The 13087-nt window shown below is 34.0% G+C and overlaps 1 protein-coding gene across 1 annotated transcript in view; it reads left to right on the plus strand.

Moving 5' to 3' along the window:
- CNOT2 (CCR4-NOT transcription complex, subunit 2) overlaps nt 1–13087 on the plus strand; it is a 184307-nt gene that overhangs the window by 131825 nt on the left and 39395 nt on the right. Inside the window, exon 4 of the mRNA XM_006859551.1 lies at nt 8148–8214. Coding sequence (XP_006859613.1) covers nt 8148–8214 — 67 coding nt within the window. The remainder of the gene's footprint in view (nt 1–8147; nt 8215–13087) is intronic.

Raw genomic sequence — 13087 nt, forward strand, 5'->3', positions numbered from 1 at the left:
GATGGCTTGTTTTATATACTTCAGAATTCCAAATTTTTGCAGCCACAGTTAACACTGTTAACTACTCACAACTTAATCATATAATTAACAACATCTGTTCCCACCTTCTCTTAGCCAGGTCCAGCAGGTCATAAATGTCGTTTGGTGGAAGTTGCAAAGACTATGGCTAAAAGAGACTTTAAATAATTCACTACACTGCAATGTGTGTGTGTATATGGGTGGTGGGGAGTTAGCCATATCTTAGCAGTCAGTGATAACTTATTTACTCTTCATACTTTGATTTTATAGTTTAAAATATTTTATTTTTACATAGTAAAATATGAATGTGTATGTTAATATTTAAAATGTCTAGGACATTTTGATGTATTTTCCTTTAGAATGTTTGTACCAGTCTCCATACCAGCCTTTGGCAGTAGATAAAACGCTTAATTGTTTTAATGTGCATTCACTAAAACAGTGCTAAATTTACACACAATGATAACGTCTTTTCCATAAGGTTATTGGCCTTATGCATTTCCTCCTTTGTGGATTTCCTTGTTTTTAATGCCACCTCGTATTTCTCTTGAGATTTTGTCTTGTTGTTTTTAGTGTTCTCTGTGGTTAAAAATTATTAACCTCTTACCATGTTGTTACAAATAGTTTTGGGTTTTTTCCCCTAAATTTAACTTATGGTGTTGATAATAAGCATATTTATACTTTATATTGAATATGATTCATTAATTTTTTTATCGTTTCTTGTTTTGAGATCATGCTTAGGAAGACCTTTCCTAAGTGTAGATTATTTAACTGTTTTGATTTTTTTTGCTAGTGCTTTTATGTTTCCGTTTTCATGTATCATTTGCATTCATTCCAAATGTATGTTGGTTTAAGGTGTGAACTGTGTGGTGTCTAATGTTTTACCCCTATGAGATTATCTATTGACCCCATTAGTAGTAGTAGTAGTAATATTTTTAAGGTTAGACCAGGGGTCAGAAAGTTTTTCCATAGACATCTAAGTTTTATAGGTCAAGGGATAAAATCAAGGATAATGTAGATATCTGTGTAGTTATTGAAACTGTTTAAACCATTCTTAGTTCACCCTACATACAAAAACAGGCAGTGGGTTTACTTGGTCTGTGTGTGGTTTGTAAGAACCCTTGGGTTAGATGATATATTCTTGGCTGATTTCTCTCTAAATATATACTAATGTCTGATGTATTCTTGGACAAGTTTCTAAACAGTTTTCTTGTTTATCATTATGATTCTATGTCTGAACTACAGCATACTTTGAATTACTGTAGCCTTATAGACCATTTTAATATCTGTAGGTAAGGGTCTTAATTGTTTATAAAATGTTTTTGGCATTTATACAAATAATAACCCATCAGAAGGATGTCTCTTTCTTCTTTATGACTTTTAATAAATAGGTTTTGTAGTTGTTGTTTTCATTAGTTCTTGGTGAACGGAAATAGGGATTCTAGAATCCCTACTGTCTGAGTTCATATCCCAGCTATGTGATTTACTTCTTGAGCAAAGTTAGTCTGTGTGCCTTAGGGTTGTTTTTCAGTTTTTGCTTTTGTGTGTGTGTGTGTGCCTTAGTTTTTATCATTTCTAAAAGTGGAATATTACTACTACAGTAAAACTTAGAAAATCCAGAACATGTGTAAGGTGGAAAAAACAAACATTTTCCAGTAACAGAGAATGATAAAGCAGTGGTAAGTATGCACTCTGTCAAAGGCAGGCAGTTTGTGAGACCTGGACAAGCAAAGAGGTCTCATTAAGTTCCAATCCTCACAGTTTTACTGTGCATGACTTTGGGTAGTTGTGAAGATTGAGTACTTGTGTGTAAATCTTTTAGCAGAACTACTATAAATAAATGTACATACAATAAATGTTAGAGTTAAATTTAAATAAGTCACACTAATGAATTGTCATATCTTTTTATGGGAACGTAAAAGAAAAATTAAACTTGTTGGTAGTCATAAAGCCTTTAAACTCAGTATATTATAAACAAAAGTCTAGGTATAAATGAATATATTTGTGAAATATATAAAATGTTGTTGTTATGTGCCGTGGAGTCAGTTCCGACTCATAGCAACCCTGTATAGGGTTTCTGAGGCTGTAAATCTTTATGGGAGCAGAATGCCTCATCTTTGTCCCGCAGAACAGCTGGTAGTTTCAAACTACTGACCCTGAAGTTCACAGCCCGATTCGTAACCACTACTCTACCAGAGCTCCTTAGGTATAGCTAAAATAATTATAAAATGCTTAATCATAATAATAATGATTAAAACAGTGAAAAAATAATTTTAATTCCTTTCAAATTAGCAAAGTTTGTTGTTGTTTTTTTTTTTAATGAAAGAATGGCTAGTATTGAAGCAAATGCTGTGGGACTGTATTTAATAATACTTTGTAGAAAACACTTTGTCAGTACATATTGAAAACCACTGAAATGTGAATCTTAATAATATACCTTTCTATAAATTTATTTGTACTTTGACTCTAACCTAGAATCACATAATGTAATATAAACATGTTCTTAATCTTACTTTTCGAAAGTAAAAAATGCTAAAGCACTTTAACTAAGGAATAAATGACAATGACTATTTCAGCATATATTAATATACTATTTTTAAGTGTTTCATTTGTAAACAAAATATATTAATCAAAATTATTTGAAATACCTAGCAAACTTAATAATTTTAGAAAAAATTTTTGGTAATTATCTCATTCACAAAGTACCAAGTCCTCTTGCTTATTGACTTGTAGTTTTCTAACTGCACTTTTTGATGGTTTTAATATATGTATTATTTTGCCATCATGATAGATTTTATTTTAATTACCTATTTTATTTTTTAACTATTCCTCAGATTTTTTTTAGTTCTAAAACCTGTGTGTATGCACACATGCAGATAATGGAACTACGCTTTCTTCCTTTCCTTTTGCTTCTTTTCTAGATGTGATATAGTTGAAAGTTGTATTTTTATGTTGTTGGGTTTTTTCTTGGAATAATAACCTAATGGTAGGAATTATGCTTTGGCCTTACTTTGAAGGATATTTTACAAGGAATTTTTAAAGTAACATTTTAAATTTTTAATTATTGATTTTATTTTTTAATCACTTTCATAGTCCGAAATTTTTATTTAACAAAATTTTGTTACATTTTGAAACCATTTATTCTTATGTTGGTCGTAATTTCTTGAATGTTTCTTAAAATAGATATTGTGATAGGAAGTACATGCATTGGAGGTAGTGATTGTATGCTAGTGGTTACGAATCGGACTGCGAACCTTAAGGTCAGCGGTTCGAAACTATCAGCCGCTCCGCGGGAGAAAGATGAGGCTTTCTACTCCCGTAAAGATTTACACCCTCGGAAACCCTGTACAGGGTCTCTATGGGTCGAAACCGACTCGACGGCACTTAACAACACAACAACACAACTAAGAAGCTTATAAATGGAGAAAATATTGATGCTGTCAAATACTTCATTTTGCTTGGATCAACCATCAGCGCTCATGGAAGCAGCAGTCAAGAAATCAAATGAAGTATTTATATTGGATAAATCTGCTGCACAAGACCTCTGTCTTTCAAGTGTTGAAGAGTAAAACTGTCAGTTTGAAGACTAAGGTGCACCTGACCCAAGCCACAATATTTTCAGTAACCTCATATGCATGCGAAAGTTGTGCAGTGAATAAGGAAAACCGCAGAAGAATTGATGCATTTGAGTTTTGGTGTTGGAGGAGAATATTGAAAGTACCATGGGCTACCAAAAGAACAAATAGATCTGTGTTGGAAGAAGTGTAGTCAGAGTGCTCCTTAGAGGCCAAGATGGCCAGACTTTGTCTCTGAGTCACTGGAGAAAGGATATGTTTGGTTAAGTGGAGGGTGAGAAGAAAAGAGGATGACCCCAGCAAGATGGATTGGCACAGTGGCAGCAGCAATGGGTTCAAGTGTAGCAATGATTGATTGTGAGGTTGCCCCAGAACTGGGCAGTTTCGTTTTGTTGTGCATAGGGTCTTTATGAGTCCATGCCAACTCAGCAACACACCTAACAACAACAACTAAGAAAAGAGATAAAACACTCAACACTTCTGTGGTTATATATGATTAGCAAGAACATAATTTCCTTACAATTAAGTTTTTTAAATACGTATATGTATTTTTCTTTTGTAAACAAAATCCTTAGACTTACATTTAGGGGTTTTGATTTTCAAGTTGTATATAGTAGCACTAGAGATCATTTTAAAGATACATTGTTTCATACTTGATTTTCTTAGTGTTCTGTATATTAAACAAAGGATGGGGGGATGCTTTGGTGCCTCAGGCAAGTAAGTAAACATGACTAATTCTTTGTAGTTGCATCCTGGTTTGGAATTGAATTGATGGCAATGGATTTTACTGTAATATGTATGACTTCTTGAATGATGAGGGAAAGAATTTTATACTATTTCTTATCACTAAAAACATGCGTTCTATTTCTTATTTTTCCTGGGATTTATGAAGATAAACCTTTCTTTAGTTCCTTGGGTCAAAAGTTATATAAATTTTTAGAGTATTATTTAATAAATTTCTCAGAGTATGAATACCCCTGTGATTGTCTGCTGTTCTGTATAACCTCAAAAGACTGATCTGTATCAGTAGTTAAAACTGCTATTCCATTAAAAATTTATTCAAAACCCTGCATTCAGAGGGAGATTAGATTATTAGCAGCTCTGCTACCATTTATTGAGCACCTGCTATATACTGTGTATCAGTCTTCACTTCACATTTCTGAGGTTGGTAGTGTTAATTCTAATTTACAGGAACGAGACTAAGATACTGGAGTTCCATGGGTAAATTTTAGAACCAGGAATCAGTCTATATTTTTTAACTCCAAAGTTGGGTTCTTTGTGGTTTTGTTGCATTCCCAACTGTGGTGTGTTTCTTGATCTTAAATTATATATTTTCTGAAAAAATCACCTTTGTATTGACTTTCAACATTTAGAAAATACACATTTTCTCATCTGTTAACTGTAATCATTGTTCTGCCAGAGTACATTGTATATGCATTTTCATTGCCCTTTTAAATAGTAGTTTTGTCCCATCACATTCCTTCATGTGTGTTAAATTCATTTTTAGCAATTATTTATTTCATGAACCATGTCTTCAGAGTTTATCGTTAGGGATAGATCTTATTAGAGGTTATATATTTTCATTTTTGTCATTTTGAGACAGTCCCTTAACGTCTGTCTGTATAACTGACTAATGCTTATTTCCCATGAATGTTTTGAAAGTTACAAACACTTAAATTTAACATTGAACTACTAATATTTTCCTCTGAAAGTTCATTGGCTAACCTGTCTCATGTAATAGCATATATAAAAAAAATAATAATATTTGTATATATCACACTGTGATCACACTATTGCTCTTGGTTATAAGTATTTTGTCAAAGGAAACACAGCCACTCTATCTTCACATAGTACTAGTCCCCATTCTTACTGCTCCAATACTGACAAGACTGATAACTTGACATGCTTATAACTTGCTTGTGAATGTATAACTTTTGAGGGAAATAGATTAAATATTCAATAAATATATACATTTCTGGGTAAAGTAAAGTTTTAAATAATCCATTCTAAAATACTTACATTATGGATCATTCAAACTCTTGTACTCATATTGGCCAGCATTTTATATTTGATACTTTTAGAAGCTATATTCTTATTTTCATTTAAAAATTATGATAGCAGAAAACTAGGATTCATTAACAGTGTATATAAGCCTTTCACCCTTTGTCACATCGTCATTATATAAAGCCTTATTATATATTTTTCAAATTGAAAATGAACTCTTATGTATTTATGAAATATTAACATTTCTGTGGTATTAGTAATGACGACAGTACATAACAGAAAAACTTGATCAGGCATAAAGTGTCTATTCATTAGATCTATTGTACTTTATACTTTATAAAGAGTATATTGCTTGAATGTTAGTTTAATTATGTAGATTATATACCCTTTAGAATTGAAAAATAACGTAAGGTTTGATGCTTTTTTAAAAAAGAAAATATTGTTGTTATAAATATTTCTAATTTTTAAAAGTGGTATATACAGGGTCGCTTTAAGTTGGAACCGACTCCACAGCACACCACCGCCCCCACCACCACCTAGAACCTCAGGAGAGTCTTTGGTTAAAAATTGCTGTTTATTAAAAGTTAGTCAGTTTCAGAATAATGAAAACTGTTTAGGATTTTGACACAAAGAATAGCATGAGTGTGCATTGTTTTAATGTTTCTTTTCTTGCTTTTCCTGAAGTGCTCAATGTCTGCATAGATGTCCTTCAGTGGACACCACAGAACGACCTGATTGTTCTCTATCTGATGATTTACCATACCCATACAACCTTGGCCAGTTTAACTGAACACCAGTTATTGTTGCTTCTGTCACTGAGTGCTTCTCCTTTCTAACGTCACTTCTGCTGTTTTAGTTCGGTATCTCACCATTGCCCTTACTATCCATTTTTGCTATTGGGATTATCTTCCCCAAACCCAGTTTGTTTCACTTTCTTGCCATAGCTGGTAGCCATCTCTATTGTAACATTCAAGAAAACCATTTACATAATCCATCTTATTTATCTCCCCTAGTATGCATAGGAGCTCTGGTAGTGTAGTGGTTACGAATCAGGCTGCGAACAGCAAGCTCAGCAGTTCGAAACTACCAGCTGTTCCGTGGGAGAAAGATGAGGCTTTTCTGCTCCCGTAAAGGTTTACAGCCTCAGAAACTGTACAGGGTTGCTATGAGTCGGGAACGACTCCACGGCACATAACAACAACAATATGCATAGAGAAGCATAGTGACTACAAATTGGGCTGCAAACTGCAAGGTCAGCAGTTCGAAACTACCAGCTGTTCCATGAGGTAAAGATGAGGCTTTCTGTTCCTGTAGAGATTTACAACCTCAGAAACACTGTACAAGGTCGCTATGAGTCGGAACCAACTCCACAGTACACAACATCAACAACAACATGCATAGAGATGAGCCCTATCCCCTTTGTCTAGTTACCGTATTATCCAGTCATTACTGTTTTTATTTTATTTCCTAATTATTTCATTGACCTTTATTTTACTTATATCACTACATTTTCTCAGTCTGGAAAACCTTCATTTGTATCCACATCAGTGTTACCACTCTATGAGTTTTCCTGATATCCCATCCTTGTTCAGATTTACCTCCAGTGATGTGTTAGAGCATCTATCATGCTGTGTCTTTGGTTATAATTAGTTGCATAATTGCTTTTCTTCCCCAACTGCTTCATAAGCATAATGACATGCTCTATATCTTATGTAAGGGGTTTTGATAGTTATCTAATAATAGGGAATATTACATATATGTACATGCAGATTTTAGTTAGCTAAAGTATCTACTTTGTATAAAGCACTGTCACACACTCAGTGGCAATCTCTGTGATGAAATATAAAAATTACCTTGAATATATCTCACCTTCAATTATATGTTTTACTAGGAAAAAAGACATTGATGTAAAAAAATTCAAAGACATTATGCAACAAATGCCATGAAATTCACATCAGTCACTATATTTTATATGCTGTATCTGTATATTATTCAAGTGTTTTTAACTTGTCTTTTGCTATTTGTATCATCTTACCAGTTATCTTAGATTTGTATATTTGTTGGTTAGGCTTTTTATATTTATATATGTCAATTATTTGGGTATATGATGGGGCTTCATAAAAAGTTCATGGACTTTTATTCTACTTTCCCACCAACTTTTTCAAGCCCCCTCATAATGTAAAAATTGTTTCTTTGTTAGTACTGTAGTAAACTGAACAAACTTAGATTAATAGTACTGTGTGCTAAGTAATTTCATGTAAAAATGTACAACACTTGATTTTTTGAGATAGCGTCTTCATGTTTTTGTTAGCCTTGTAAGTGGTGCTGCTACAGTTTTCATTTAGGGTAAGTTAAAAAAAATGTTTTTTTTTTGTAGTAAAAAAATAATGGAAGACACATGGAATTTTATACTATATAATGCTTTTATATTTGGGTCAAGAGTGAAAATATGGGTTTGAGTCTCACATTACAGTATTTTGTGCAGACGGTAACATATGAACTGAATGCTATGTGTAATTTCTTTATGCTCTAATATGATTAATTTGTTTCTAGATGCTGGCATCACCATCCACATCAGGTCAGCTGTCTCAGTTTGGGGCAAGTTTATACGGGCAACAAAGTAAGAATTTTGCATTTATTCTGGAATACTTATTTAAAGAGAAGAATACAAAAGTACCAAATTAAAAGCAACAAGTCCTTCCAATGTGGGTTTATTCTAGAATTTAAAAGCAAAGAGAATTAATTTCTAGAGTTTTCCTTATATAGTAAAACGCCATTATTTCAGAACTTAAAGAATCCAAACTTGCTATTATTGGATATAGGATAGTTTGAAATTTCTTTCTACATAATTTGTACTTTTATTTTACTTTGCAGTATGTTTGAAGAAGCATTTACTAATAAAGTGTAGACATGCTCTGTGTTTTCAGGTAGAGGAAGTTAAAGGTTTTTGATTTATTGGTTACGTTGTTTGTGTTTTTAGCCAGTTTATGAATATTATAAGAGCATCACTTAGTAACCACTTGTAAAATATTCACTTTGTTTTAGCAAATATTTCTTCTTTTACTCTTAGCTCAGTTTTGGGCTAGGATCTAGATTTTTTGACTCACAGTCAATACTTTTTTCATTACACAAGATTCTATTTAAAAATTATAATCCTTTTTAAGTTTCTTAGCCCAGTGCCTGGCGCATAGTATGCTCTCAATAAATTTTAGAATTATTATCACATGAAAATTTCCTCAAACTCTAAATGATGAAACAATCTTCATTTCTCAAAATTAATTTTTCAAATTGTTACATATTAATAAGGTTTTGTCAACTCTATTAATATAATTTATATGTGGGAGGAATAAAAGTGTTGCAAGCGTCCATCAAAGATTATAGAATAATCAAATAATAGGAGACAATTTGATGTTTAACAATCTTAACTAGTTTCTGATAAAAATTAGCTATTTGATTTGGAACATTTTCCCAGTGTGTAATAAAAAGCAAAAGTTTGACAGGTGTCAGAATAGTTTATCATTACCACTTTACCCTTCAAATTGATTTTGAAATTTAGTATGGGAAAGAGCTTATTTTGTAGACAAGCATAATTTCCATCTATTTTTTTCTGTCTTTTGTGGCTTTCCCTTTTTACGTGGAACACAGGTTTGTTAATACAGATCTAGTTAATAAAATTCGTTATTTCCTTATATGTGTTTGCAGTTTTCCTTTGGTTACTAATGAAAAACAATTTTTTTTTTCTTTTACATTTTTAAAAAGGTGTTATTTATACTCAAATGTTCAGTTTAGTTGTTGAGGGTATGTTATCAGCTGGTAGTTTATTCCATTTATCCTGTGTTCTTCTGTGGTCTTTACGAGTCTGGCTGCTAACCTCAAGGTCAACAGTTCGAAAGTACCAGTGGTTCCTCCGGAGAAAGATAAGGCTTTACAGCCTCGGAAACACTATACAGGTTCGCTATGTGTTGGAACCAACACCAAGGCACATAACCATGACCACCACCATTGTGGCCTTGAAATGGAAGTAATCTAGCTAGGTATTCAAAGTTACAGTAGTTGCAAAGAACTTTCTTCGTTATTTATTTTTAGACTACAGAAATTAGATATGGAATGAAAGAAATCATAAGGGAGAAAACTAAGGTTACTTTGAAAAAGAGAATGACAGTGGTTTCATAATATAATCATTTTTATGAACTTTTAAAAAAAATCTATTTTCTTTAACCTGCAAATATGAAATTGTAGTTGAGATACAATGTCATATATGACAAAGATACTTATATACCTACCTCTTGGAGGTCAGTATATGTATATAAAATGACTATATAAGAGTCCTTGGTGGTACAAACAGTTAAGTGCTAACTAAAACAGTGACAGTTTGAACTCACCTAGAGGAGCCATTTGAAGACAGACCTGGTGATCTGTTTGAAAATCCTGTGGAACACAGTTCTACTCTACACACATAGTCACCATGTGATGGCAACTCATAATATTTCTGTAGCATGGATGAAGCAACATTTTGAACACTTAACCTATTGGAACTGAAATATTTCAAGTCAGAATAGTTACTCCTTTCAACAATACATCTATAGAAACTATTGATGTTAAGTACCATTGAGTCAGTTCCAGTTCATAACAATCCTGTGTGGGGTTTCCACGGAACAGCTGGTATGTTTGAACAGCAGTCTTGCCGTTAACAGTCCAGTGCTTATCCTACAGCACCACACCAAGACTCTGTTTCGTCCAAACCAAGTTGTCAGAGCACAAGTTATAATGTGGGACTTTAAAGTCAAGATTTCAATGGTGTAGTTAAGTCAAAATGATAAAACTTAAGGTACTGAAATAAAGGTTGAAGAGTTAGGAATATTTAAATGGGAGTAGATTATATAGGTTGCCTTTTTCATAGGCTTGCCTATGAGCTTTGGAATTGAAATAGCAAAGTGTTTTTCCTCCCAAGTGTATTGAGTACCACCATTAACTCTTTACTCCAATTCAGATACCGAGTTCAATAGGAATTTATTCCATCAAAGTCCAAGGTCTCTACTACCTATTATGTGGTTGGAAGTAATTAGAAGTGGTGGAAAGTGGGAGAGGAAGAGTGCCCTTTTCAAAACAGAGATCCTGCTGAAATTAAACAAGACAGGAAATGGATACAAAACTCAGATTTAAGTAGGTGTTATAATTCAGCACATGAGGAGACCCAGAAAATGATGTGCTAGCAGCCTGTATAACTTCAGGTTCTAGTAAAACATGTTGCTGTTGTTAAGTGCCATCGAGAAAGTTCTGACCCATAATGACCCTGTATAAGGTTTCCAAGGTGTGGCTGGTGAGCTTGAACCACCTACCTTGTGGCTCAAACTGACCTTGCAGTTCAGCACAGTATCCCACAGTGCCACTTCAGGACTCCCTAATATAGTATGATTGTATCTAAATGCATAGTAACTTGTCATCAAAGAGTTTATGTGAACACTGTTTATCAGATAACTATAGAAGCCATTGAATGTGACCTTGTATTCAGGTGGCTTGATAATCTCCACTTATCTCTTTGAGTATCTGCATGATATTTGATGCATCCTTTGTAAGTTTAAAGGCCTCTGGATTCCAAAAGCTGCCTGCTAGATTGGGATGAATACAGAACCAAGAATTAACTTCTCCTGGCTATTCAGTGCATTGAAATTAAGTGGTGATTTAATTACAGTGACTGGGTTTATTTACTTACAGGATTATGCTGTAGAGGATAGAAGAAAAGGAGTGCTTCATATATGCATAATGTCATAGACACTCATAAGCTAGTCTAGATCAGGAGTGAGGAACCTTTTTTTCTGCCAGAATTGTTCTTGAGCCATACAAAATTATCAACATACAAATAAGTCTGCTATATTTGGTAAAATATTTCATTAACTCACCCCTAAAGTGATGGCTGGACCTGTGGTTGCCTTAGTGGGACCTGACCAAATGATTTTGTGGACTATATAAGGGTGGATGTTCCCCATCCCTGATCTAGCTAATTCCATTATACTCATTTTATCTGAATTCTCTATGGACTTGAGTTTCTACCCTGGAAGATAAACCTCCTTGCTGGTATCTGGACTTCTGGGTGGTGCTTAGCTACTATCCAAAAGGTTGGAGTTTGAATCCATCTAGAGGTACCTTCCAAGATAGTCCTGGTGATCTGGTTTTGGACAATCAGCCATTGAAAACCCTATGGAGCATATATACTCTGGCACATATGGGGATCTACATGAGTTGGAATCGTTTCAACAGCAACTAGTCTTTGTTACGGCTACTTGCTTTGTGGGGAAGTTATGGGAACATTTAACAGATAAATTAGTAGCTACATTATCAAATAATGTAGCTCTCAAAGAGCACATAATATATTTGAGAAGGGTAAAGCACTGTATATAATATGTTAAACGACACATTACAATGTCTAATACATAAGTTAAAAGGTACCATGTATTGAGTGATATCAACATACATATAGGGTTTGGGGAGAAAAGTACAGTTATACTGTAAATATACAAAAAAACAAAAAACAAACCCAAAACATCCTATTACCTGCCAGTCAATTTCTGCACATAGTGACCCTATAGGATGGAGTAGAACTGTCCCACAAGGTGCCCAACCTGTAAATGTTTATGGACTCAGACAACCACATTGGAGTGGCTGATGGCTTCAAGCCCACCCACTTGATTCTCTGTCAAGTGCTTAACCACCGTGTCATCAGTGCTCGTGGTGGTATAGGAGAGTTTCATAAAAATAGGTCGGAGTTTAAGAGTTACTTTATTAAGTGCCTACCATATATATTGTGCTGTGCTAGATCCTGAAGATGTGTGAGACAGATCACTCTTTATTATGCTGCTTCTGTACAGATTACTTGTTTGAGCAGCTATAGTATTTCTGTGTTTATTTATTACATGTCTTCATTGTCTTTATAGCCTCAGTACCTTGCAAATGCAAGGCATCAACTAAATGTTTGGATGCATGGCAAACAAGACATTGTTCTTACCTATATAATCTAGTAGGGGAATATGAGAAGTTCTCAAATCATTTTATTAGACAAGAATAATTTACTACACAAGTGAGGAGTGGAATGTCTTAAAGTTATATTATAAATGAGAGTAATCACATTTCTTGGAAATGATTAGGAAAGGATTCACAGATGAGGTCATGTTTGAGATTGACCTTATATAAATTTGGGAGTGGTTTCAAGGAGCTCTGGTAGCGTAGTGGTTACAAATCGGGCTGCGAGCCTTAAGGTCAGCGGTTCGAAACTACCAGCCGCTCCGCAGGAGAAAGACGAGGCTTTCTGCTCCCATACAGATTTAGAGCCTCGGAAACGCTGTACAGGGTCGCTATGGGTCGGAACCGACTCGACGGCACTTAACAACAACAACAACAACATTAGATTTCAGCCAAGAAGAGAAGCCTTGACATTTCTAAGGGATGTATTTCAAGATCTTTGCCACTTTCAGTGTTCAAGAACAGTTTAGTCTTTA

Source organism: Chrysochloris asiatica, unplaced genomic scaffold (assembly GCF_000296735.1).
Source record: "Chrysochloris asiatica unplaced genomic scaffold, ChrAsi1.0 scaffold00033, whole genome shotgun sequence".
Classification (NCBI taxonomy): Eukaryota; Metazoa; Chordata; class Mammalia; order Afrosoricida; family Chrysochloridae; genus Chrysochloris; species Chrysochloris asiatica.